The sequence below is a fragment of the Sus scrofa genome, chromosome 2 (assembly GCF_054392235.1).
Source record: "Sus scrofa isolate SSC_HxYL_T2T_F1_AM1 chromosome 2, Sscrofa_HxYL_maternal_Yorkshire_Landrace_v2.0, whole genome shotgun sequence".
Classification (NCBI taxonomy): domain Eukaryota; kingdom Metazoa; phylum Chordata; class Mammalia; order Artiodactyla; family Suidae; genus Sus; species Sus scrofa.
In genome coordinates, this window is record NC_139384.1 from 115,572,485 (window position 1) to 115,600,464 (window position 27,980).

The window sequence follows — 27,980 nt, forward strand, 5'->3', positions numbered from 1 at the left end:
AGATTGGAGAAAGACGGAATTGAGGGATTTGCCTCCCGCCCCCTCCCCTAGGCGACAGAGACATCCCGGCAGCTGGAAGGGCACAGCCCCTCGCCCCGCGCTCTCTCAGCAGTTGCAGAATCGGGAGAGCAGCCCCCGAGGCGGAGCCTCCCTTCTGCCCTGGTTACCGCTGCCCCCACCTGGGGGAGAGAGGCCGGCGCCGTGCTGCCTCCCTCAGCGCCCCGGCCGCGTGGCTTGCGGCTTATTTTCCCAGCTGGCAAGCGTCGCGCTGCAGACAAGGGAATGCCTGTGGTGAGTTGTTTATTTTGTTGAAGTTTGCGGTGGGCCAGGGGGACGTGGGGGGCGAGCAGCAGGCAGCGGCCGGGACTATTTTGTTTAGGTCTCGGTCCACCTGTGTGGTATAAATCTGCCAGTCTCAGGGCGGCGGGGGGCCAGGGTGTGAAAATCCCAACTCTGCAAAAGGCCCCTCCTTGCCACTTGCAGACCTAGAACCACATTTGATTCTCCACTCTTAGAATCATCTAGATCCCAGCTATCACTATCCCCATGCCCCTGATCAGTGCTTCCAGCACCGGTTGCAAACAGGGCTTGCGCTCCAAAGGAGAGTTAACGCCCACCGCCCAGAGACAGCTGGCTATTGAAATTCTTCCCGGATACCCTTCCCGGTTCCTTGAGGATAGTGGAGTTGAGGATTTGATATGAGGGGCGATCGTGAAATTACTGGAAACTTGTTTTAGTTGTTTCTGGTATGAAGTCGGTTCAGAGGTGTCAGGTCTGCCCTTTACTACAAACTAGGATTTGGGTTGGCCAGAGTTTCCCCGACTTGAGGCCGGGGCGAGTAAGCAGTCGGCTCCCAGGGGAACCCAGAGGAACCCCCGGGGCTGATAGCAGTCGCGGCACCGGCTGCGTTTGCCTGGAAGAAAAGCCTAAATACATTAGCGAGCTGGTAAAGCTTTTAGGGCCTTCTCGGGAGTGAGTGGCTGGCTAATGAGAGGTTAATTTTGTTTGGAAGGGAAGGCTGCGCTGGTTTCCTGAGATAAATGGACAGGAAGCGCATTACCTCCGCGCGCTGGCAAGCGACTCCCAAATGCTTTTTGCACCTGCCGTTTTGAGCGGTGCGAGCCACAGAGAAGCCTGCAGGGATAACTGGGGCCCGTTGTGTACGCTCGGGCGATGAGCTCTACGCTCACTCCGGGCCCTCTCTTTCTGGGGGCTCAGCGCTCACCCCCAGCTCTGGGACTCTTCTCTCACACCCAGGTCCTGTGCGTTACGGAACTCAGACACCCCTCGATACTGCCAAGTCCTCTCCAGGAGCGGAAGGGTTAAGAATGATGTAAGTACAATCCACTAGCTGCTTGCTGCTGGGCTGTCGGACTCGAGCTACTTCAGCCCCTGCTTTGCGTACGGTGGGCTGGGGAGCAGCGAGGGAGACTTTACTCTAGAATGGGTTGCACAAATCTCAATCCCGGGTGCGATTCTTGGCTCCTCTGACCCCGGTGATCTGTTAAGAGACCGACGTGTTAGATTTCTGGAAATGGAGATTCTGTATATTAACAGGAATTCAACTAAGATATCACATAAAGGTTCAGGAAAGGAAACCACATCTTGTTTACGATCCATTAATGTTGCTGGCATGTGTTTTAATTCTGTCCATTTGGCATGTTCATACCATGGGATGTTTTGCAATGTCCTCTAATTGTACTATTCTGGTCTCATCTTTTCTTCCTGAAAACAAAGATGAAGAAAGAAAGAGTACAAGTGGTAAGAAACAGGGTGGATTTTTGAGTTGCGCAAGCTGTCACTTAACGATTTTTTTCTGATTAAAATGTAAAAACTTTTATAAGTAATCGATTTTATATTTGTGTTCTACCTCCGCTCCCCAGATTTTTCCTTGTAGAGTCTTAAAATCCTCCTTAATTTTCAGCACACTAGCTGGCAGAGTGAATGCACTGTAAGCGACCATTCACCGAGTTCTTGCTTTCCAAGCGATTTGGAATCTTGCTAACAGTCCGAATTTACCCCGAGAGTGTGTCAACTAACCTAATGTCTTGAAAATAGGAACCACCTTGCGGTTTAATTGTGAAAATTAACATTTTCCTCTAACATACTGAACACTTATGCAGCAATAAAAAGTGAATTGTTAGGCTTATAAATCTTGAACTTGTCAAATTTTACAACAGACGAGCAATAAAGCACCTTAGAAGAAATGAAGTTTTTCCTCTAGAGAACAAGTTCCATTTCAGGACACTAGGATTTGCAGTGACTCGAGGGTGCCCTCTATTGATAAAATCTTAGAAAAGTTTTGTACTTAAGGAATAGGATGTAGAAGAAAGACGATGAAAAGGGGGACAATCAGAAAATCAGGAGGGAAAAGACTCAAACTCTATTAAACTTGATCCTTAACTCTTACTTACATGTCTTAAAATATGGTCCAAAGAATGAGATTCTTCTTTCATAGGGGCCTAATTAAATCTTGGACTAAGGAAGAAGAAACACCTTACTGTTAGTCTTTGTTAGCAAAATACTATGAAATAGTGTTCACATTTGATTACTTCTAAAAAGAAAATTACCAGTATTTCATTAACCTTAGTTCATTTGTAATATGTAGTAATTGCAAGAGTATAAATTTTTGGTCTAACAGCATTTACTCCACAGTATCATCTAAAAATCATATCAGATAACTCCCCCAAAAATTTCTCCAGGCAACTCTGAAGCTACTGTTAAGCATATTATGGATATGCACAAAATTTAGGTTATATCTTGGGCAGTGAAAGGTGTGTTTACCACTTGAGTCATCACGGTATGTAATAAGTAAGAAATGAAAAGTTGCAGTAAAAATAGATGGGCATCCTTCATTAGGGACCTAGTGGTTTGTACAATTCAGAATGTGTCTAATGAGTAACCTGGAGCGATGGAAGGTTTGCCTTCAATTATCCTGGTCCATTGATTAGCACTTTGTAACATATGGAATATTAACGTGTCTGTAGTTGATAGGAAATTCCTAATTAGAGATTGTGAGTAATGTAGCAGGTAGAGTTGCAGACTGGGGCTTGGATGTAAGTGAGGATGCCCTGAGCCGTTTGGGGAAGAGCAAAGACAAGGGCACTATGAAGTGGCTCCCGGCCTTTGAAGCTGTTCTTGAGATTAGATACCACTTCACACCTGCAGATAACAAATTGGAAGCTGTCACCAACTTCACAACATGCTTTCCTCTGTCTCCACTGGCAACCTCTTTTCTGACAATTGGTTTCCCCCTCATTTTTGGATCTCATCCAATCGCAAAAGTAGAAACTGACCTGCCATTGAATTTATCTGCTAATAGACGGTGAAAATTTGTGGAAAAGCCACTGAGCAACAACAAATCATGGCATAATTACTCTACACTGCCATTAAAAACTATCCTCATTAATTTAATTACACTGTAACCGAACACGTTAAAGTTCGCCCACTCTCAGACCCCCTCCCCCACTGCTTTCAGGAGGGGAAATGTCGAAGGAACAGGAACATCCGAGCCTCGCAGAGCTGCCAGCGAATTACGCCGGGAGCGGGCAAGTACCTTCCCAGCCCATCTGATCTGCTCTGGACCGCGCGAGTCACATTGGGATTTCCAACGCAACTGGGTGCTAGCTTTACTAAAGGTCCCCAACAGGCTCGGAACGCGGTTCCCAGATGTGATTGGCTGCGAAGGGACCCGCCGCACGGCTCTGAGTAAAAGGGCGGCTTGAGCTGGAGGGCCGGGGGCCGGGGGAGGGGATGATTAAAAAAAAAAAAAAAATTAGTAAAAAGTCTTGGGAGGAATTTGAACCTGATCACATTAATTCAAGGAGAGCTCAAAGGCCAGTTTCTTTACAACGAAGGCTAGAGAGAGTTCTAGTCGGAACTGTTTCTATCGGAAATCGCAGAGGGGGTGGAGAGGAGGAGAGTTGAGGAGGGAGCGGGAGAGAGGCTTGGTCCCGGCGAAACAGGACTAGCAGCCGGCAGACGCGGAACTCGAATTACGCTGGGCTGGCTGGCCGCAGGAGGAGGTGCGGGGGGCGGGCTCTTTGGGCCCTACGACTGGCCGGCTGAGGCCAAAGCACCCGCCTCTCAGCCAATGGAGCTGGAGGGAGGGGCGATGTCGGGGTGGGGAGGGCGCGGATTGGCAAGTTTGGGGCAGGCGGGGCGGCAGTGCAGGGCTGAGATTGATTGAGCGCTGGGGCCGCGGTGCAAAGATATCCGGGCCGCAGCTGGCTGCTCGTTTGGTTTGGGTGCGCCTCCTGTTGGTCCACGCCCGAGCTCCACGCCTGCTGAGCCCACGCTGGCCGGAGCCAGGGCGCCCGCGCGCTTCAGGCAGGGCTCTGCACTCGCTCACGGTCTTTGTGTCTTCTCTCCCTCCCCTTCTTCCCCCGCCCGCCGCCGTCTCCGGCCGCCACGATGCCTCTGCGCCCTCTTGCCGCCGCCACCGACACGCTCCGCCCGCGGCGTACTCTTCGCTGCGCCGGTGGCGGCGGCCGGTATCCGATGTGGGCCTGAAGGAGGAAGAAGAGGAAGCGAGGCGCGTCCTCCGGCCCATGCCGCAGCCACGGCCAGGGACCCGCCACGGCGCCCGCGCCGCCGCCCTCGCCGGAGCCCACAAGACCTGCATGGACGGGCATGGGCTTGAGAGCAGCATCTTCCTGCGCCGCCGCCGCCTCCGCCGCTGCCGCCGGGGCTGAGCAGCGCCGCCGCCCCCGGATCTGCCCGCCGCCGCTAGCGCTGCTGCTGCTGCTGCTGCTCAGCCTCGGGCTGCTCCACGCAGGTACGACGCGCTCGCGCAAGGGGAGACAGCCATAGAGCTGAGTGCTTTGTTCCCCGACAACCCCGGTCCCGAAGGCGCTTGCTGGGGCGGAAGGGCGGCGTGGCGAAAGGCCTCACCAGCCCCTGACGCGCACCTTAGCTGGGCTCGCGGCGCGGCGGCAGGAACACACCCGCCGACCGAGTGGCGCGCCCAGGGCGCAGAGGAGAGGCCTCTTCCCCTCCCTTTCTCTTTCCCTCCCGCCTTCCCAGCCTTCTGTTCCGACCGTTGATGAATCGCTCCTCCAACAGCCACTTATCAAAGATGTAGCGGGCGGGGGCTGTGCGCCGGGGACGACTGTACCGGATGCTTTATTGCTCTCTGCATTGGTGTTTACTGAAAGTCAGGCTGGGATCAGGTTTCCGCCGCCGCCGCAGCCTCCTCGGTGGGGAGACTAGGAGCCTTGTGCAGCTTCTCTGGAGTTGGGGGTGGCGGTGAGGCGAAGAAATCACACCAGATGGAAAGATTTTCACCAGCGTTTGAAAACCCGGAGTTTAATCTCGAAGTAACTTAAACTTCTTTAAACCGGGATTTCGTTCGTATTTGCGCAAGCTGCTTTTAATTCAGCTTTCAACCTCTTTGGGAAAACTCGTGCTCTGTGGCTAGCCGCGTATTTTCGGGTTCCAGGAGAGGCTGACAGATCTCTTGCTGCCTTCTGTATTTTGGTGCTTCCCCTGTGGAAGCAACAGTGAGGAATCTGTTCTTAGAGAAGTAAGCCTTCTCTGCTCTTTTTAGCGAAGATGAGCCCTCTAGCATGTTTTACCTATTTATCTTTTAAAAAATAGTTTCATTAACACAATGTTCTGTCAGTTACATCTCAGTAAAGCTGGAGAAAAAATCTAGGACTCTACAAATAAGTACAACTTCTAGGAGCATGTCTAGACAAAGAGCTTTTAATGCCAAATTAAAAGATAATTTATCTTTTTCTTTGAGAGCAACTAGAGCATTAGGTAAGTATTCCTTCGAGGTTTTTTTGTTGTTTTTTGTTGTTGTTGGGGTTTTTGTTTTTTTGGTTTTTTGTCCTGTATTTGTAGGACAGCAGTCACAATGCTCTGATCTGGAGAGTCTTAAACTTTAATGCCAGCCAACTGTTCGGAGTAATTTTTATTTATTTATTGAGTCATACTAGCAGTATTAAAAATCCGGGAGGTCTTTTAAAAGTAGTGGAGGAAAAAATGTGGCCTTTGAGGAGGCGACTTAATTTACTTTGTGTAACTTTGCATTGTGATGTAACAGCTGCATTTTAACACTGTCACTTGGGGAAGCATACTGAAGTCTTAAAGAGAGTGAATATAAATAGCAAGTTTTACAGTGATTAAGGCTTTAAATTAATGACTTTAGAACTTTAGAAAATAATACCAGTCTGGCTTATGGTTACATGGAAGTTTTTTGTGATGCGTCAGAAAATCTCTTCAGGAGTGTTTTGTTGTTTTGTGTGTGGGGGGAAAAAAAAGTGTCCATAATGTCAAAATGTAGGTTTCTTGACGTGGAAATTGAAGTGGTAGGCAGGACTGTGTCCCTCTTGACTGCTTGGATATCATTTCCTTTAGTTGCCACAGGGTCCTATAACAGAATTGGAATGTGAAGATTTCTTTGCTGGCCTGTGAAGGCCTAAGAAGTTGGTTTAAGGGTTTAGAAAATTAAGGTGCCCTAGCTCAAGAACTTGGAATGTGAAACTCCTCTCAGTATCCTAATGCGCCCTCACTAAAATCACGGTTAGATTTTACCTAGGGTTGCTGTGGTGAGTGATAGCTGTGAACAGCTTGTTGGAGTGGAGCAATTAATCTGGTTATAGAAAAGAGGACTCTTTTTGAGAGGTTTCTTTGAAGAACGAAGCTGTTGAAATGCAGAGGTTGTTTCTCCTCAGAGCAGGGAGCCTAGCCTAGTGCTCTTTGCAGATGGGCTACCATATGTTTTATGCCTGGGTCCATATAATACGCCTCAACACCCCATATGGCCCTGCATTTCACTTAATACACTTTAGCATATCTCCTTTCTTTTATTATGAATTGGCAGTTTAGCTGCAAATTTACACATGCAGTCCTGGCATTGAGGAAACTGTCTTGAATGGTGGGGTTTTTATGTCTGAAATCATTCATTGATGGAAAGCTCTAGACCCAAAAATCCTTTAATAAATTTCCTTTACTGGAATGAAAATACTGTCACACTGATCATAGGTGATCTGATTCAGAAAATAGATCTGAACTGCAGATTTTGAATTCTGCCCTAGGGAAATGAAAAGAGTACTTTGACTCATTTTTTTTCCCCCTTACACAAACCTCTGCACTTCCTGAATGGAGATCCAATATGGGAGTTTCTTGCTTACTCATACACTTCATGGCCTTCTTGGCTGCATCCTTGAGCTTGTTTCTGCTCTGCATTGTCTTGGCATTTTGACAGGAGGCTTACTTTACCGCCTATAACAAGCAGAGTGTGGATTGTCATTATAAATTCATGAAGCCTGAATATTTCTGGATATATGCTGCAAGTTAGTCATTATACAGGAGCCTGGGATGGGGCTGAAGCTGCTGAGCCAAATGCACTTTCTGTATTCAGAAAACCTGTTCGAAACTTCATCTACAACAACAACAAAAGCAAGGAGTTCTGTTTTATGTGAGATTTCTCAAAAGAATCAGCACCTCCCTGCTCTGAAAAAGGAAGGAGGGAGAGAAGAAAGAAAAAAGGAGCTGAGAATCTAAATTCTGCTTTTCTCTTCCCTTCTGAACAGTTGCATCGCATCCGCATTTTTGGTGCTGGACTTACTTTTGATATTTTATTATGACTATTTGAAATAATTATAAGTAAGTGTATGCTCGGCTAGATTTTATAGACCATAAAAAGAACAAATAGGCACTGCAAGTTTAGCGGAAAGTTCTTTTGCTGTCATTTATATGAACAGCCTAAGAATTGTTCATGACCAAGTGATCTTGGCTCATATTTTCTTTCTGTTTACTATGAATCTGATCTAAAAAGAAAAAAAGAAATAATACTGTAGTTACTGATTTTTTTTTCAAAACGATCAAGTACTGTCTTGAGAATCAGGAATTTAGTGGAGATGTGATGTTTAGAGGAATGAAAATGAGATTTGAGGAAAGGCACCATGCCCTGGACTTCATACTAAGTGTTTACAGTCCAGCCAAAATAAGGCCTTTTTTGTGTCCCTTTATCTAGATTTTCCCACCTGTAAAATGGCTATAATGCCTTTGGGATTGTTGGCTGGTTGGCTTTTTTTGTTTACATTTTTGCTTTTTTGAGCAAAAATATTTGAAGAATGATTTGATCAACTTTGGAGACAGGAATTATATAAATATCAGAGCTGCTTTTGTCAACTGTGGAATGAGCAAACATAAAAGGAACCAAACACATGAAGTTGCATTTGTGATTTTTTTTTAAGTGTGATTTAATGATAGCAGTAAATTCATAGCTCCAAAATATTAAAGTATTTTAATCTTCCCTTTTACTTGTGTTAAATCAAATATCCAATCTACACTACATTTTCCCCTTTTAGGTCTTTGAAATTTAAAAGTGGTGGTGGGGGGTGTCTTGAAAAGGTTGTCATCTCCTGCCCTTTGCTGCTTTCCTGCTAAAGCCAGAAACAGATTACAGGCTGTTTCGTTCAGATTTAAAAGCACTTTACTACTGAAAAGATTTCATTATCTTTCTAAGATGATTAGTAGTGTTAGTTTTAAGTCTTTATCAGATGAAGTCCTAAATCTTGATATCATCCTGAAGTTTTATTATGCCCAAATCTTGAGTAATTACACATTTAATAATGCTCTACTGACCGATTCCCTCCCCCCATAGGTATTTTATGCCTAAAAAGACCACAGAGTTTCCTTTAGAACAACCTCCGCATTTCTCATATGGGAAACCTTAGACATGAAGATATTGAGGCTCCTTCACACTTGAGAGACCTGTAAAGAACATGCAAGTAACACAAATGTGTGTTACAGTTCATTTGTATAAAATTTGAGGTAGATGATAAAGAAAAATACTTTTCAGTAATTCTCATATTCTGCATTTTAAGGAATGCAGTATTAACCTGATTGGAACACACCACAAACCTAGTATTGGCAGTTCATTGTGGTCTTTGTGCTTTGGGCGATTTTGTAGATTTTTATATGAGAAACAAGAGGAAACCATCATTTGAAAAATTGACTTTTTAAGTAGGAGGGCAGTAATACATGATTTTTCATTACTGAATTTTAGCTTTGAATTCATTGTTTATGTGAAATTATTGATTCAAGGCAAAAAGTAGTTTATATATACTCTAAGAATTCTGTGTCCTGTAGTTCTCTGATTCTGTTTCTGGAAAAAAAAAAAAAAACATAGTTGGTGGGATCACCTGTCAGTGTTGTATACTTTTTGATTTAGTGCACTTTTAATGGTGAACTGTTTGGGAGTTGGAATCCTAGGGGTGATGGGTGTTGGGGACTAGGTGAATACATAGCTTGGTCAAGTCAATCCCTTTATGTTTTTTTAGAAAATATTTACACTTTGTGGAAACCAGGAGGTTTAGTGTTAGTTGATACACCATTTGTCAATAAATGTTTCTTGAGAAATGCAGAATAACTTAGTACCTGGATTTTTTTTTCTTGATATTCTTTCTGTATAGCTGTACTAGAATCAGATAAAGGTGTTTTAAGTAATCATGCTGTAATTTTGGAGTTTCCTCTCCCTGAGGTTTGCAGGCTTTATTCATGGTTTTGTGCATTGACGGAAGCAAATTACTTATGTAGTTTTCAAAATCAAAGTTCACATCTCTGTTTTGACCTTAGAGCAAAAGAATCTTTGTCAAAATCTCAAAACAGTAGGGAAGTTGATAAAATATTTCGTTTATCATTCTCTTACAATTTTAACCTAAGAACACTGGGTAAACTCCTGTTTACTCCCAATGGCCCATGCTTTAACTAGCTTTAATTTAGGTTAACTAGCCGCATGCAGTTTTTCTCCCCGTGGCTTGTTTTGTGAGAGGCAAAGTAGCATAATACAACCCTGTGTCTGGAAGCCTCTCCTTAAAATAGGACTGTATGAAATAGAACACACAGTTCCCGGAGGAGAATGTCATCTTCTCATGTAGCTCAGGAAGTTGTAAAGCATGTAAAAAACCTTTGGTCTTATCTTCTCTCTCATAGGTGACTGCCAACAGCCAGCCCAGTGTCGAATCCAGAAATGTACCACGGACTTTGTGTCCCTGACTTCACACCTGAACTCTGCCGTTGATGGCTTTGACTCTGAGTTTTGCAAGGCTCTGCGTGCCTACGCTGGCTGCACCCAGCGAACTTCAAAAGCCTGCCGTGGTAATCTAGTGTACCATTCTGCTGTGTTGGGTATCAGTGACCTCATGAGCCAGAGGAACTGTTCCAAGGATGGACCCACATCCTCTACCAACCCCGAAGTAACCCATGACCCTTGTAACTATCACAGCCACGCGGGAGCCCGAGAACACAGGGGAGGGGACCAGAACCCTCCCAGTTATCTTTTCTGTGGCTTGTTCGGAGATCCTCACCTTAGAACTTTCAAGGATCACTTTCAGACGTGCAAAGTGGAAGGGGCCTGGCCACTTATAGATAATAATTATCTTTCAGTTCAAGTGACTAATGTGCCTGTGGTCCCTGGATCCAGTGCTACTGCTACAAATAAGGCAAGTGAACTTTTTTCTTCTTTCTTACAACATTCAGATGTTTAATTCTTCAGATAGCTTTTGAAGAGTGATACAAAAGATCTAGTTTAAAAGGAACTTTTCTTGTTCACGTTGGCACGCAATTATCAGGGTGGGTAAAGGATTAAATGAAAATTACTTGGTAAAAGAATTTCTCACTGGAGTTCTAGAGCTTGTGTAAAATATAAGTCTAAATGTAAATAGGCAGTGATTTGAAAAATAAAAAGTAAACAGTGAGGTTGGATTCTCTAGGGAAAAGGCAGGCCTGTTTAATGAAAAACAGGGAGTTCCCATCATGGCTTAGCAGTAACAAGCCCAACTAGTACCCTTGAGAATGTGGGTTCGATCCCTGGCCTCCTGAATTAAAGATCTGGTGAGCTGTGGTGTGGGTTTCAGACACAGCTCAGAGCAGGTGTTTCTATGGCTGTGGTGTAGGCCAGCAGCTGCAGCTCCATTTCGACCCCTAGCCTGGTAACCTCCTGGGTGCGGCCCTAAAAAGACCAAAAAAAAAAAGTTCTTTTTTTTTTTCAGTGATGTCTTCTGAGTGTGAATGTGGGTGGCTCTTGAAGAAATCCATGTTCCAGTTTATCAGATGACTGAAATGGTTGTTCTGAATAAAGAAGCCTGAGGTGGTAACCTATCAGGAAGTTTTACTGGAAATTTGGAAGGCTATAGTAAAATGTAATGGGTTATAAGCCAGCTTCTGGCAAACCCAAAGTGGTATTTCAATTCCTAACCTCGTGGAAACCAAGGAAGTTAAGAATTGGATGTTACAGAGCGGTGATAACCCCATGCAATCTGTTCCTTCAGAAGCAAAGCAAAAAACTGACAAAATTAAGCTAAGCTTACCCTGTCTAGCTGCGGGTGTCTGTGGTGGGTGGTTGGTTGTTTTAAAGAAAGCGAAACTGAATGGAGATCCTCTAACCAATGTCTTTAGTGCAAGTAGGAGGAGAGGACAACTGCGAGTGGGTTTCCAATTGCCAGTCTACGATAATTCAGGCATTTGTAGTAAATAAATATAAAGAGGTTAAAAAGGATTTTCTACAAAAATCACATCTCAAGTAACCAGCTGCTTTCTTGTTTCCCCCAGCCACAAAAATCACATGTACAGATTATCTCATCCTGCTTAATTTCCCTTGTTTATTTTATTTATAGTATCAGTGGGTTTAGGCTGAAATATAATTGACAAGGATCAAGCTTTTTAATACTTACTATTATTCTTATGGAATATGTCGTCTTTTGATTCTAGGACACCTTCTCTTGCCTCCAAACCTGTGGCATAGTTTTTAGACTTTAAATTATTTTACTTGGCATTTTGGAGAGGGAATTTTACAACACCTCCGGAGATACCTGGAGATGCCCCAGGGGTGTCACAAATCTAAGATTAGAAGCCATTGCTCTGAACAAAGACTATCCCATTGGTCTAGACATCTTAGAGGAACTTAAAAACTGTACACTTCAACTCCCAATAAACCCCAAGCTTACCTTTCCAAATTTTGTATCTCAAACTTTTCTTCCTCTGGTTTTTATAAGCATGCAAATAATTTTTCCTGTCTATGTATTAAAATGTGTATTTGCTATGTCTTTATGATGTGAAATTAATACAAGTCTGAAGCTATAAGACAAGCCATGACCAAAAATCAAGCATTATTGCAGAGTCATAGGGCATAAAACCTGGCAATAGTCTTTGGAAAGACCTAACACTAAAAATTCAAGAAGGCAGTTCCTTTGGGAATGGAGAAAGTCATCGATTGTGCAAATAATTGACAGCTCGGAGGGGTAACCGAATGCTACTTTTGAGATTCATACATGCTGTGTATATGGGAAGATACCATCGACCCTTGAACGACATGGGTTTGAACTGCACCAGTCCACTTGTGTGAATTTTTTTCAGTAGTAAATACTTAGGTACTACACAACCTGTGGTTGGGTGAATCCATGGATGTATTACCCTCGATACAGAGGGTAGGCTGTTAAGTTACGTGTGAATTTTTAACTGCACAGGGGTCTTTGCCTCAACCCCCATGTTGTTCAAAGTCAATTATATTGTTTCTTTTCATAAGCCCATAATTTTCTAGGCCCTCTATCCAGTCACATGTCACTTGTTTGTTGTTCAGACTTTCAGAATTTTATATTTTTTTACTGATGATGGTGAAAATATTTGGGGACAGCTAGCTACCTTATACATATTAATTTATATTAATGGAACAATTGACACTGAAGTACTTTAGATCATTACCTTTCGCTTGTGGTTGAATCTGTCATGGATTTTAGCAGATAAATAAGAAGTACAGTTTGTTTTCTCTCTCACTTGGGTAGGGATCAAAGGTTTTCCCCATTCCAGAAAGGAGAGGGGGAAAGTTATCCTCTAACATAAATTCAAGCAGACAATGAGACTGCTTGGTCTTTAATTGCACCATTGGAAAGTATTTCCCCACATCTGGTGACCATGCTGTTCAGCAACAAATTACTCTATGGCTCCATGACCTCTAGTAGTTGGTTTTTTCCTTCTTTTTGCAACTCTCTCCAAAGCCCCCAAAAGCATCTGGAAGGTTACTGCTGAGGGCCTCTCTCCATGTTGCTATGACTTTTGCTGATGAAACCAAACAAAGGCCTAAAAATTTGCAGTGCAGTTTCCTTTTACCCACCCAGGGTCAAAATAAAACCTTTTACAAATTCTAAGGAATGGGGGGGGGGGGGGGAGAAATGATGGCAGTAAAAATAAAAACGATATGAGACCCAAAAAAGTACAAATAAGTTCCAATGAGCGTAAGAATGTATGTGTGTGTATATATATATATATTTATTATATATGTGTGTATATATATGTGTGTATATATATACACACATATATATGTATATATATAAAACAGTCACTGTGCTGTACAGCAGAAATTGCCAGAACATTGTAAATCAACTATAATAAAAAAAATGAAATTCTTACCAAAAAAGAAAAAACTTTGGAAAAAAATCTGTGTTATTTTTGTGGTCAAGCATTGGTAATGACCCATGTGTTCAGTTCACTAGATTTAACGACTGATCATGGGTATCGTATCTTAGAGGCTGGCCACGTGTGCTACTGAAATTATTGTATTTAAGCATTCATTCATTTCACCTCCTTGCACACTAAACTAAAGCGCTAGACTCAAGTGTTTTGTTAAGGGAAGTCCCTAAAACAGCTCAGTCCTGGGAACCTGGCTTCTTGAGCAAACTGGCTATAAGCCTGTCTCTGTGAGGTCTACCTGCCCCTAAACACCCACATTTCCCTCATTTTAGGGCAGTGAGGCCCACAGTGCTCAGCAGTGTGGCCTCACCTCCCCTCGTCTGCTTTCTCTCCTCTTCCCTGAGAAACGCAGGAGGGTTCTCCAGGTGGTCCTGGTGTACCCATTGGGTTTTTGTCGTGCCAACCTGTTTTGTTCCCAGGAGTCTGTGCGGTTAGCCACCTTGCCAGCTAGCAAGTGGAGGCCAGGGCTGTTTTTTCATCTCTTCCCTTCACCCTGGGGGCTGCCGGAGCTTCTGGCACACCACCTGCACACCTCTGCTGAGATCTGTGCCAGCTCTGGGCCACCTTCCCCACTTTTGGCTGTAAGAGGCAGCTTCAGGCCTGCAGGCACTCTGGGTGAGAGAGAGATGATTTGATGAAAGGATTCCGAACCTTACAGATGTATTCATTCCTAGTGGCACATACCAAAATCGACAATCTCTCAGGTGCCTTTAAAATGATTCTTCTTGCAAAAAAAAAAAAAAGGTCAAGAATGCATTTATTGTATACCTAATAAGCAAGGGCGATATTTTCATAAATTCTTTTGTACAAATAATTTGTATGCCTTTGCCTTATTTTTCCTTTCATTTTAATATTATCATGTCAGTTCTCATCACACTGGTTTTCTTACCCTCTTCTTTAGACTCAGTAAAACAAAATTGCAAGTATGAAGGGAGATTGAGATGACAGCATGTCCTTTTATAGATCTTCTCCTACAGATCTGTGCTTCATCAGAGTACAGAGAGGAGTTGGTTTACCTTTAGGCAATTCGATTTTGGAAAAGCGGTATGTTCTTTGTGCTTGACCAAGCCAGGTGACCGTTGGCCAGGTGAGTGGGCATTCTGAAGTGCCTCGAGTGTTCCTGTGCCATGGGTCACTAGTCCTAGTAAGCCAATGTGCAGTAGCACTCAGTGCCTCTCCAAAGCATGAGAAGAGTCCCTGTGCTTCAGATGTCTATATATTTTTAAAAATCCGTAATTAACTCTAGCTACTTTCAGGGGAATTTCCTGAAGATTTCCACTGGTTGATGATATTAGAGATAATAGGAAGACTTACTTCCTTTGGTTCATTCTTGCTTATTATCTTCCTCAAAGTGGTGCTCTAAAAAGAAACCCTGAAATGGTTTCATGTGCCCCTTAGCATGAGCTGTTGTTCAGCAATAATATGTGGGCCCGAAGTCAAGTGTTCTGGATCATTCTCTGTTGGTTACAAAATCAGAGCCAGGCCTGCCTGCATTGCAAAGACTTTCAACTATCTTTTTAAGCATATCTCTAGATCAAGGTTTGGAAATCTGTTCTCTCTTGACCCTAGGCCTAGTGCATTTTTTGTGGCCAAGTTTTTGTAACCAGTTACCTTCTAGTATCTTTATGGAGACAATGTGAGCTAGACAGTGGTGATCATCCTTATTTTTGTTGATTAAGGAAGTTACCCCATCTGTAGAACTATGTTTTGAGCGCATGGACACTGTTCTTGCATGCAACATGTGGCGTTTTCTTTGAGAATAGAATAGAGCCCTTTTTTTCCAGCGAGCACAAAGTGTCTTGTGGATACATTGTAACTAATCCTTAAAACCTGAAATTGTTCTTTGTTTTGTTACTATCTGTGATGCAGGTAATTCTTGCCATCTCTTTAAAATGTATTAGCTTCTGGTCGTGGTCCTCTTTGTTTTACAAAAAGGCTAAAAAAAAAAAATGCTCATTTCTCTGATAAAATGTATGATCATTTGGTGCTACATTTGAAACAACAAGCATTAAAGGGCCTCTTGTATATGGGAGATGTAGAAGTGAGTGTAGCCTCGGTCTAAGCACATAACTAAATTTTGCAGCAGTCAGTGGAGAATTGTGGGGTTTGTATGGGGGAAAAAATGCATATTCAGGGTTTCTTAGTATAGCATTGGTGGCCCACATTATAAGCTGGTTTCTAGTGCTGCAAGTTGTCTCAGATATTGGGAAGCACCAGGAGTGTGGGCCAGAGAGATGGGCTCCTGTACCCAGGGCCTAATCCTCATTTGTCTCTGTCATAGGTCAGTGTTCTACTCCTAGGGTTTGACACCATCTCCCTTTTCACTCCCCACCGGCACAGGGCCTCCTCACCTACACCCAGATTTACTCCCTCTTGTATGACCAAGCAAGGTCTAAAAACCCTGACTGCCACTACTGAAAGGTTGTGGATCTCTGCTTTAATACCAAAAAGCTTCCTGGGGAATTTGACCATCAGAGTCAGCCAGTTCTTAGGTAAATTCATTTTTTAGAGTCCCACCTCCTCTTTAAAACTCATGAAAGCATGTCTTCGATATCCTTATCTTCTATGAACTTATGGTACAGACAATATTGCAACATGAAAGAATAGGAGTTCTCTTGTGGCCCAGTGGGATAAGGATCCGGCATTGTCACTTCAGTGGCTCAGGTCACTACTGTGGCAAGGGTTTGATTCCAGGCCCAGGATCTTCCACATGCTGAGGGCATAGCCAAAAAAAGGAAAACACTTTTTAGAAGAGCAGAAATAAGCTATAATTCTAGGTGATAGTGTTTCTATTTGTCCCTTTCTGTTTCCTGCATAGCTCTTGTTTGTCCTGGATTACAAGGTCTTAGGCCTAGGAACAGTTCAACTTTGCTTTATATAGTTTCAGCATATTGCTTGAAGGTAAAAGGATTTCTAAGTATATGTGGGCAGAGAAAGCAGAAAAAGGAGGAGAAATTATTAGTTCTACGATATATCTCTAAGTGTGAAAGATCATTTTATGAGATAGAAATGGGCCTACCTTGGTTATTGATGCTGTACTTCCCAAACAAGGTACACCTTTATATTGTCCATAGACATTTGAATACTCTGGATAATAAGTCTTTTGCCATCCTTCTAGTCTCTGGAATGAGGAAATGTGGAAGATATTAGTGGAGACCATCTAAAAATGTATAAATGTATTTTATACATGTCTGGATATTTTCTGCGTTTTATATTTTGCATCTCTCTGACTGTGCCACTCTCTCTGACCCACATGTGGTTTGGAAGGATGAAGGGGACCTTCAAAATCCCCCATTTGTAAATGAAATTAACCCACACCTGCCAGGCAGGATTCCATGTGGGTGCTGTGGGCCTCTGCTACTTTAAAGCAAATCCACACTCCTCCTTAGTTTAAACCAGAGGCAGGAGGCCAAGTCAGATACACAGCTGAGAGTTAGAACTTGTTTTCCTGTCACATTTCCAAATGTCTCTCTCTGCCCTGTTAAATTTTCTTTGAGTCAACATTTTGAGAGGAAGGGGCACGAAGGAAACATTGGGTGGTTGGTCCTTTGTTTTGTTGGCTTCAATTAATGCAAAGCAAACAGTTTCTACCTGTGTGGAATGTGTGGTGGCGTGTAAAAAGAGTTACCTATGGTGTTGAACAATGAAAAAGGCTACCTTACCCATTTTGTCTTTGTTTGTTTTGACTGCAGTAGAACTTGCTCTTCCACTGTTCTGAATTTTGTGGGTGGGGTAACTTTAGGACAGCTTAAACTGCTCAACTTGTCAGTAAGTGATAACTAACAAGGATAGCAACACACAACTAAGATACAAAATTTAAAGAACACCCTTGCAGTGAAAACAATGCTGCTGAGTCTAGAAGAAACTTCAGATGAAATTGAGTCTGTGGAGAGAGGAGTTCTGTACGTCCCAGTTAGCTGGTTATTTTAGGGGTTAGAGCCTATTTCTGCTGGGGTTCTTTCAGTGTTGAAACAAAGTCTGTACACTGGAGATAGAATTGATGTGATAGCATTTTAAACACTAACCTCTCATCTGCTCTGCATATGCTCCTGAGATTGGGGGTCAGGGTATAATTTCCATTTAAATGTGTGTGTGAGTACAAACATACGCACGCACTTGTGTGTTTATGTGATGTCTGTGTCTTCCCCTCGCCCTGTCTCAGGAAAGTGAAGACAGAAGGACATTGTTTCGTAGATTTCTGGTTAACTGGCCTCTTGGAATATATGGTCACTGTCTCTAACTGCCTCGTTCCTGAGTGGGCTTTCCTTTTTTTTTTTTTTTTTTTTTTTTTAATAGTCCTGGGAACTTGACTTAAAAGTAACAGAGGGTGAGTGTATGGTGAAGACCTTCAAGCCCTTTTGCTTTTCAAACCACCACCCCAAACTGAAAAATGATCAAAGAGGCTCTGAGTTCCTAATCCCCATTGGTTTGGGAAACAGCTGCGCTGAACCTAGGCCCAGAGCCTTTGCCAGAGGTCCCGCTAGAGCCTGAGAATCTGTGGCGCTGCGCCCACCCCCCACCCCCCCACCTCCTCGCTATTTCAGGAAGATCCCTGAAAGCAGGACCTGCTAGGGCAGATTCCTGCCCCTAGAGTTACTGCCTCCGGCCCTGGCTCTCACCTTTCAGAGTATTTTTAGCCTCTGGTCTAAAGCACAGTGGCAGCCTAGGCCTGTAATACTGTCCATACATGCTTAACGTGACATGTAGAAGCATAGAGAGTTCCTACATTTGCTGGCCTCCTCATAATGCAAAGTCTAAACACAACAAACCGACAGGAATTTCCCTTTGGAGTTCTCTGAGGGCAAAGACTGTGAGGACCAAAGGCCTTTCCTCCCCCAACTCAGCCCAGTGTCGTCGTAGCTCTGGTCTGTACAGGGAAGCTGGCCGATTTCCCTGTTTCTGAGCCTATTTATGCTTCCAGCCCTCCTTATTTGAAGTGTACAGAGATTGCCCTTTGGAAGTCGACATTTTTTTGCCAGTCCCTTTTAGGTGTCATCCCTGGGCCTGCTTTCCTTCTTCTCTCACATGCTCTTTCCAGCCGCTGAGCCCCATGCTTCTCCCCTGGACCACCCTAGCAGCCTCAGCTGTGGGTGTCTTTCCCCTCTAGTTTGGTTTTTTCTTTCTCCACCTGCTGCCAAGAACCCCTCCAGCAGCCAAGGCAGCCCTTGTTCCTGCATGTATTACCTAGGGCAACACTGAGGAATAAGTAAGTCTGATCCATTCCATTTCTCTGGAATCTTGTCCGTGCTCCTAGAACAGAGCTCTGTGTAAAGAAACTCATGAGGGTAGAGAAACCTATTTCAATAATCTCTTTAGTAGATTTTTATAGTCGCCTTCAAGCCCTAAAAGAAGTCTGGAGTAAGATTTTCAACCTGCCACCCTCCTCTTAAACACACGGATTACTCTCTTTCTGGTAGTGTCTTGTCCTAGTCCAATGAAATTATTTAAGGAAACAGTTTTGTAGGAAAGTATTTTGTAGTATTAAGTTCAGACTTCCTGTAGGGAGACAGCTGATATGTAGGCTGAGTAGTGATTGTAAAATTACATTCAGTTCATTGAGTTCACACCTTCCTGTCAATTTTTTTTTCTTAGTGTTTTAGGAAAATTATCAATGGCATCAGTTATTAACCTGTCCCACATTTTTTTCCTTAAATGTGGTACTCGCCAAGTTTTTGCGTGAAATCGTTCAAACAGAAAATTACTCTAGACGAGTATTCTTTTGTTTCCTGCTCCACAAAAGGGAGAGCAATCCAGAGGTCTCCCTTGTGCAGGAAACATACAATCCTGGTTTCCCTGGGGGGAGCAGGTGGGGTGAGGGGGTGCAGGGAAAACTCTGGAAGGCAGGTAGTTGTCTTCAAGGACCTCCGCTTCCTTCCTTCCCATGCTTCAGAGCTTCCCAGGCTCAGACTTCTCAACGTTTAGAAAAATTGACCCTCTTAAGTTAAGATTAGGTGTTTTAGAGCTGGAAATACAACATGTGTATTTTTTTTATTTGAAGCACATGTTCCTGCTGGAATGGTTTCTTTTTTGCTCAGTCTCGAGGACTGAGCACAGAGGCTGTAGGCCACTGAGCTGTGTAAGAGCAAAGGGGCCATGGGCACGGCATTCTCTTAACTCTCCCACAGCCGCCTGTTATTTCAAGCTGTAATTGCACCCAGAGGATTTGAGGAAGTAGACAGACATATCAGTCAGTTATATGAAATAAAATTCATTTTAGCTTCCTTTAACACAAGTAGAATTTTAACTAGGTATGTGTCAGTTGTGTTTCCCTATGTCTCAGGCTGATTTCTGTGACTCAGTTTGGTTTGCTGGCCCATCTTAATCCGAAAGATGGAGTCTCTTGATCTAAATGTTCAGTTCTTTTTTTTTTTGTCTTTTTGGGCCGCACCCAGGGCATATGGAGGTTCTCAGGCTAGGGGTCAAATCAGAGCTACAGCTGCTGGCCTACACCACAGCCACAGCAATGCCAGGTCCCAAGCCGCCTCTGTGACCTACACCATAGCTCATGGCGGTACTGGATCCTTCACCTACTAAGCGAGGCCAGGGATTGAACCCACATTATGGTTACTAGTTGGGTTCATTACCACTGAGCCACAATGGGAACTCCTAAAAGTTCAGTTTTGACATATATTTTTTTCTTTTTATGGAGGCAACTGCAGCATATGGAAGTTCCGAGGCTAGGGGTCAAATCAGAGTTGCAGCTGAGGCCTACACCGCAAACATGGCCACAGCAACCCTGGATCCAAGCCACATCTGTAACATATGCCTCAGCTTGCAGCAATCTTTAACCCACAAGCAAGGCCAGGGATCTAACCCTCATCCTCATTGACACTATGTCCAGTTCTTAACCCACTAAGCCACAAAGGGAACTCCCAATTCTGATATTTGAGGATTTCAGTAAGGTTCTGTACTTGCACTGCCAAATGGCCTGATTAAATACCAAAAAAATGTTTCTTCCAAAATACAATAAACACACATAGTTAAATACACAGCCGTTGGGGAATTCTGCTGTTCGAAAATCTATGCACAGCACTTTGCAAGGCTATCAAGCCTGGGGAAGCTCTGTCTGTACATTGGCAAGGCAGTGCCTGGTTCTTCTTTTTGTTGCCTGCCTCATTTTGAAATTAAATTTTTTTTTTTTTTTCCTGTTGGGAAGTAGAGGCAGGTGCCTCTAAATGTTGATATTGCATAGCAGACCTTAAATCCTTACTGCCTTTCACATGTGGAAAGGTTGATTTCTAGCCACTATCTTTCTCTCCCTACAAGACCCTGTGGGTGGTAATGTTTCAGGGAGTGAAACATTAAAAATGAATGAGGAGATTGGAGTAGTTTGTCCAAGGTGGGGGTTGGAAGGGGCTGGGTGGAGGAGGTTTAACAAAAGGCATTGATGTTTTAAATGCACAGAAATGCCATCCATCAATAATAAATGGTGTGGCATAGAACAGATGTGCCAAATTGAATTATTACAGCATATGGATCAGTTCATAGAAGGGGAAAAGTAAGCAGCATAGCTGGTGTTTTTTAATTATCTGTTCGAGAGCTTTAGAATATAATTTTAAATGCCCTGTTCCTACCCTCTGATAGCTGGTGGTTGGAAATATGAAACATAGGGAATTTCCAAAAACTCTGATTAAATTTTGAATGTTTTTAAAGTAAAGATTATTGAGTGTATATATTATACACTCATATATATATATATACACACTTTTATATATATATATGTATATATATACACACACTCTTATATTTCTTTTTTCTTTTTTTTTTTCCTGAAGAGGAAGACAGAATCTAAAAATGAATTTCTGGCCCTTCATGGCTGAATGCTTGCTTTTTAAAACCTCAACTGGTAATTGTGTGAGGAATGAAATTACATTACAAGACTTAAGTCATGTGAAACTATTACCCTGTGTTTTTTTCTACGTCGTACATTGATTCTGTCTCTAGGTACCTCTTCCGTACTTACTTAAGCTACAGAGGCCACTCAGGAAACCTCTCCCTCGCCTGGAGATTGATTCATTACTCTCCACATTTTGATTCAAGAACTTGCTCTGTACCTATTCTCTGAGAATGATTTCAACTAAAAGAGAAACAAGAGAAATAACAGCTTTGTTGTCCTAGGAAAATCCACTAGGTAATAAGCTGGAGTATTTTGAAGATAGTAGTGCAGGTGTAGCGTCACGTTTTACTTGATCTTCTAGGGGAGTGGGAGTTACTGTGTCACAGGCATAGCAGAGGACAGTAACATAAGAGGTGTTTGAAAGGACTCCTGAGTTGGAATTCGTGTTTTTAATGAAAACAACAGAGACTTGGTAAGACGTGGAACTATTCCACTCATCTTAATGTTGACCCCTGCTTGCCTTTTTGGAAACTCGGGTTTGGCATTGGATCTCTCTGCTGTGTTGTCCCAACAAAACTAATTCCTCTTTGTTTTTCCTAAGGTAAACACAAAAGTACTTAATTCTTACACATAAGACCAAGCTGGTTTAAATTTGAGGTTTGTTAGACTAGAACAGATTGCTTTGCTATTGTAGAAGGGCTTGTTTACTCTTTGAGTGTGTATGTTCTAGTTGAAAAATGAGGATAGTGATTCGATGAAAACTCTGTTACTCTTATTTTAATCATCAATACTAGCTTTTAACTCTTTCCGGTGCGGAATTTGCTTGAATTCATCTTTTTCACCTCTGAAAGAATCCCAGCTTGCCTTAAAAAAGCACTTGTCAAACTGTTTTTCGAGCCACCAAATAAATCTCTTTTATGGTCCCATTAGATATCTAGCTCAAAATCCCACTCAACTCTGGAAGGTCCTGTGGTTGGATGCACAACAAATTTCCTGAAATCATCTCTGGTACACCTCCTTCAGGTTGTTAAGAAGGTGTTGAAATGTGAGAAGGCCAGTCGTGAAATTAAATTGTGGCTCCAGGTAATTAGGAAGGGAGAAAACCAAGCATTTTCATAGTACATTGTCTGGCTTTTAGTTGCAGCTGCAAACAACGGATATGAATTTAACCAGTTGCTACAGTGCAGCTGGTTCAGATCTGGCTTTATAACTGGCTGAAGTGAAATGAAATGGCTGGAAAATTCCAGTCAAGTAACACCAGTGGGAACATGTGGAATTAAATAGTGTGAGCAAATGCTGGCTGGTTTGGGGAAAAAAAAAAACTTCAGACATAAACTTGAGGGTGGTGGTGAGGACTTGTAGAGAGAGGGGTGGGGAGGGGGCACCAGTGCATTTTCTGGCCTTTTTAACAAGGGTCTATTGTTTTGATTAGTTCCCTTGCAGGAGGGGGAAGGTTCCCTCCGTCCAGAGTAATTTGTAGAGTGCTTGGCCTGCCTACCTTCCTCCTTGACTGAAGTTACCTGATACTTTTTTTTTCCTTCAAGAAGAAAAAGTAATTCCCTGTTACCTCAGTTACTTAGAGTAACTCCAGTCTCAAAGTATAGTCTTCTTCCTTTGGGACGGTTTTCCCACTTTGTATGATGCAGAAGGCTTGGCCTCTTCCTTGTCATTGTCTTTGCATGCCCTGTACCAGAGATGTAGAGACTGCTGCAGGCAAAGGTGCTCAAAGTTCTTTTTTTTTTTTTTTTTTAATGTTCTAATTAAGGAAAGAAAAAAGATTCACTTAAAGGGAAGCATTCGCAGTATCAGTAGTTTTTCCTCCATGGATCGTCTGCTTAAGTTGGAGAGTTGAGTCTTGACTGGGGAACAGATCTGAGATACAGGAAGGGCCATCGTGCTATTTGGGGAAAACATTTGCTGTAACTAGGTTTAGGGTATGTATGCCCTGCCAGTGCTTGGGACCTGTCTTTGTCAAGTGATTTCCCTGACACAGGGATTAGCCAGTCATGTGAAACATTTGATTAAGAGACTTAGAGAAATCTTTCCTAAGGGCAGGGTTGGTAGCTGTAGCTGGGCTGGCCCCCTCCTCAGCCTGATGATTCTTTCCTCAGAGTGTATGTGAGTTTGTAGTGATAAGTCATGGGATATGGTTTTAGAATCCAATGGATAATCTTTTTCAAAATCAAAATTCTGATAGATACATTGTTAACTAAGCCCTTTAAAGTTTCTGCCTAACTCAGGAATCTTTTTTCTCAGAGCTATACCACAGCTGCTCTGATTTTGGAAGGAGACAAGATATGTTATCAATAAAAATTGCCTCTGGAGTTCCTGTCATGGCATGGCGGAAATGAATCCTACTAGGAACCATGAGGTTGTGGGTTCCATCCCTGACCTCACTCGGTGGATCAAGGATCCGGTGTTGCCGGGAGTTGTGGTGTAGGTCACAGATGTGGCTCAGATCTGGCTGTGGGGTAGGCCGGCAGCTGTAGCTCCAATTTGACTCCTAGCCTGGGAGCTGCAGGCGCGGCTCTAAAAAGCAAAAAAAAAAAAAAAAAAGCCTCATTCTTTTTTTAGGAGACTAAAAATTTTTCCTGATACACAGTCCCTGGATCTGTGTTACATTTACATTATAAACGTATAAGACTTTTCAAATGTTCCCAAAGAGTGACACCCTTCATTTGCAAGGCAGGAGCAAATGGGCTGAGTTTGGAATTTCTGTCTCTAGCAAGTCACCTCAGAATGGAGGGCAGCTCTTGCTACACAGGGCTGCACCATCCTCTTTCCCTCCTATCATGCTAAATTTATACACCTTCCGTCCCACAGATCACGATCATCTTCAAAGCCCATCGTGAGTGTACAGATCAGAAAGTATACCAAGCTGTGACGGATGACCTGCCAGCTGCCTTTGTGGATGGTAGCACCAGCGGCGGGGACGGTGACACCAAGAGCCTGCGCATCGTGGAGAGGGAGAGCGGCCGCTACGTGGAGATGCACGCCCGCTACATAGGGACCACGGTGTTTGTGCGGCAGCTGGGTCGCTACCTGACCCTCGCCATCCGCATGCCAGAAGACCTGGCCATGTCCTACGAGGAGAGCCAGGACCTGCAGCTGTGTGTGAATGGCTGCCCCCTGGGCGAGCGCATCGATGACGGGCAGGGCCAGGTGTCGGCCATCCTGGGGCACAGCCTGCCTCGCACCTCCTCAGCCCCGGCCTGGCCTGGCTACACACTGGAGACTGCCAACGCTCAATGCCACGAGAAGATGCCAGTGAAGGACATCTACTTCCAGTCCTGTGTCTTTGACCTGCTCACCACCGGTGATGCCAACTTCACCGCCGCAGCCCACAGTGCCTTGGAGGACGTGGCGGCGCTGCACCCAAGGAAGGAACGCTGGCACATTTTCCCAAGCAGTGGCCACAGGGCGCCCCCTGGAGGCAGCCATCTCTCTCTCTGTCTAGGACTCCTATGCTTGATGCTCAGTGTGTTTTTGTAGGAGTTGTCTTTTGTTTTTTTTTTTATTTTTATTTTTGTCTATAACAAAGTTTAAAATATATATTGTCATAATATATTGAGTAAAAGAGTATATATGTATATACCATGTATATGATAGGACGTTTGCCCTGAGACACCTGCCTGATTGTACATACTGTGTTTGACTGTTTTCAAGTATGTTGGATGTAGTGTTCTTTGATTGTATCGATTTTTGTTTTGCAGTTTTGTGAAATGTTTTATAATGTCCCTGCCTGGGACCTGTTAGAAAGCACTTTATTTTTTATATATTAAATATTTATGTGTGTACCTGGTTAGTATGTATATAGTACACATGCACAGACACCATATGCAGCGTTCCCTTTGAAGATGACCAGTGAAGTTGTTTGTGGCTCTTCCTAGCTGAGCCCTCCCGTCCTCTCCCACGCAGCTGGTTGCCAGGGCTGCAGCTTGTCACCTGCTGCCTCCTAAGGCAGCTGCCTCATTCCCTAAACTAGGTCCTTACCCCTTTCTTCTTCCCCCACTCAATTTGGAAGAATAGTTAACACCCCTGCAGATGCTTTTGGCTCTGAAACACTGAAGTCTAAGAAGCCTGCTCCCTCTTTCATGGCTGTCACTTTTTCAGAGGGTGGGGAGAATATTAGCCCAATTCTTATTAACTAGGGTTGTTATACCTGAGCACTTATAGTATGGTAGCTTGAACCATATGAAACTGCTGTTTTTATAAGTCAGAAGGGGCTAGTGGTGGCAATTTCATAGATAAACACCAGGTGTTTTGCTAGACCCCAGCAGCTCTGACTTTTTGTCATCCCATGTCCCTGTTAGAACTATAGCTTTTCTCTTCTACATTGAACAGAGAAAGTGCAAAAACATAAGTTGAATGATCATGACTTGTCTCCGTAATGTGTGCAAGTCCATGCTCTTTGCCTTCTCTTTCTTGGCTCTTGGTCCCAGAAACACATTGTTCCCTGTGTCTACCCCCAATAAGCCCTCCTCTGTCTTACTTTAGCAGCCTGGGGGCTGGGGGTTGTTAGATTCTTTCTTTAATATCAAGGCCCAAGACCCATCACAAAGTTTTCCATTCTTCCTTGCCCTCCACACCGTGGTTCTTCCTCACGGTCTTTGACATGTCATGTGCATAGTGGAACAGACGAGGGCTTTCTGACAGAAAGGCTTCCTTGGCTTGACTCCTTGTGCAGCTAGCTCTGGTGCTGGTTAGTCCAGACATTCTTGTTGTGCAGTGTTGCATCCTAGGTGGCTTCTCTCTTGAATCAGATGCTCTCCCTCTGATTTCTCCCTTGAATCAGATCCACTCCCTCTGTAGGTGAATGTTGCTCATGTAACTTGGTGAAATCACTATAAAGTAAAATATCTCCCTGCCTCTTCCATTTCCCTTGTTGGCACCTCTCGCAATAGGAAAACACCACCAACAAAAGGCAAGAGCAAGAGTAACAGAATGTGAACTCCAGGATAGGTAGGTTTTTATTGTTACATTGAAAATGTAAATGTGTGGTTTCAAGAACTAGTGGTAGAATTTTTCCTTTACCTTAACCATTTACATAAATGCAAACAATAGTTATTGAACTTTACCACAGCAATTTGGGTCATTCTTAATTTTAACTGACTGGGTAATTTCTTCCTTTTGCCATGACCTGTTGATCAGTGGCATTGACAGAGGCCCAGACTGGCAGGAAAGAGGATGTCATTTGGTGAAGTTCTATTTCTTCGTGAACTGATCTGTCATTCAGTCACAGGATGGAGCTGTGGGTTCATTCAGAGGTGGCAAACCTCCTCTCCACCATCCCTTGGAATATGAGAGAATAATCTTGGCCAGTCTGGGAAAATCATTAGGGCATCCTGCAGTGTGTAAATATGCAGTGCCAGAGAGTTGAACCCCAAACTTGTTATCCTCTGATAAAAGCTGGACTGGGGGCTTACCTAACCATCAGCTCTGAACTGCGGCTGCTTTTGTTCACTTACGGAATCATGTGCCAGGTTAGAAGCTATGGTTAGCTGGTAATTTTGTTGTGTAATTGAGTAGAATGAAGGAGGAAAAACATCTAGGGTACTGCTAACCACTATTTTTGTGCAAATAGTCTAAAAGTGAAGTAAAAACAATAGTAGAAGTTTCTACAATATCTGGGTTTAGAGTGTATATGATTAACATACCTTTGTTCTTTTCAGGGAGAGCAAAACAACCACCTCTACTTAATAAATAGTTGGGAGTAGAAAATTGGGTTGTTTTGCTGTGTCATTTACCTGGGAAGGATGCTTTGGTATATTTAGCTGTTCTCCATTTATAGTTAGTGTCTCTGTATGACACTTAAGTCATCCCCACAGATAGGACTTAGTGTCATACAGAAATACCTCTATGACATACCTGTTTCAGAAATACAGGTATTTCTTGAGAGAAGGGCCTGGTTTATTTCCCCCTATTTCTTTTGTGGAATGTCTAAAGAAAATGCTAACTTGCACATGTTGGTTTTTGAAATCCTCCTTAACCAGAAGAGTTTAGGGTCATACAACACATGGCTAGGCTGTAGCTGTTCTCAGCTCTTCTGGGGGAGCTGAAACTTGTGGGAAAACACTGGTTTTCACAAATGCTCCACATGGCTGTCTTTAAAAAAAGACTCAAAACTTTTTTCTTTTTTTTTTGGCCTTTCCTTCTCTTTGTTATGCTTGGAAACCCCCACAGTGTGTCGAGTCTTTGCAAAGAAACCTTTCGATGTGGTTCATAGGTATATGAATAACTATCTGTGTGAAACAGTGAGTGTGCAGTGTGTAAATACTTTAAATTATTATGCTAGAAAAATAAAGCTACATACCATGCTGTGGAATGTTTATTCTGTGATTATAGTGACACCTGCTGGAAGAGCGGAGAAATGTCAGAAGGAAAGGCGTGAGGGTGTGTTTATGCAAAATCCTTTATGGCTACTGAATAAGTTGTATGACCTGTTCACAAACTCACTTATTTTCTAAACTACATCACTACTGTAGTTTTTCCTTTTAAAATTTTAAGCAATTGCTAATAAATCAAATCTGTGGGATCGGTCCACTGGTATTATCGCAAAGGTCTGTGTCTAATGTAAGTTTTGGTCGCCTGCAGACGTAGGACCTGCGCTTGGTTCTTTGAAGGTACCCTGCATACCAACAACATACTCCTGGTGGGAAGAATC

General features: G+C 43.3%; 1 protein-coding gene and 1 long non-coding RNA gene across 8 annotated transcripts; one reads left to right on the top strand and one right to left on the bottom strand.

Moving 5' to 3' along the window:
- RGMB (repulsive guidance molecule BMP co-receptor b) lies at nt 1-27,875 on the top strand. Of its 7 annotated transcripts, none has more exons than XM_085014110.1 (6): nt 1-291; nt 1,258-1,333; nt 3,479-3,548; nt 4,515-4,777; nt 9,949-10,457; nt 24,140-27,875. In XM_085014110.1, the coding sequence occupies exons 3-6, from the start codon at nt 3,487-3,489 to the stop codon at nt 24,806-24,808; spliced, it is 1,503 nt and encodes a 500-aa protein (XP_084870236.1). In that variant the 5' UTR covers nt 1-291; nt 1,258-1,333; nt 3,479-3,486; the 3' UTR covers nt 24,809-27,875. The 7 variants fall into 7 exon arrangements, with proteins under 7 accessions (XP_084870236.1, XP_084870238.1, XP_084870237.1 ...); XM_085014112.1 differs by lacking the exon at nt 3,479-3,548 and having other exon boundaries at nt 24,140-24,426; nt 24,754-27,875; XM_085014111.1 differs by lacking the exon at nt 3,479-3,548 and having other exon boundaries at nt 4,515-5,763.
- On the bottom strand, nt 1,620-5,033 carry LOC106509507 (uncharacterized). The gene is made up of 3 exons (XR_014838416.1): nt 4,911-5,033; nt 2,415-2,478; nt 1,620-1,725 (listed from the first exon to the last, which is right to left on the bottom strand). It is a non-coding gene; the product is annotated as an uncharacterized LOC106509507 (long non-coding RNA).
- Nucleotides 27,876-27,980: the final 105 nt, after the last annotated feature.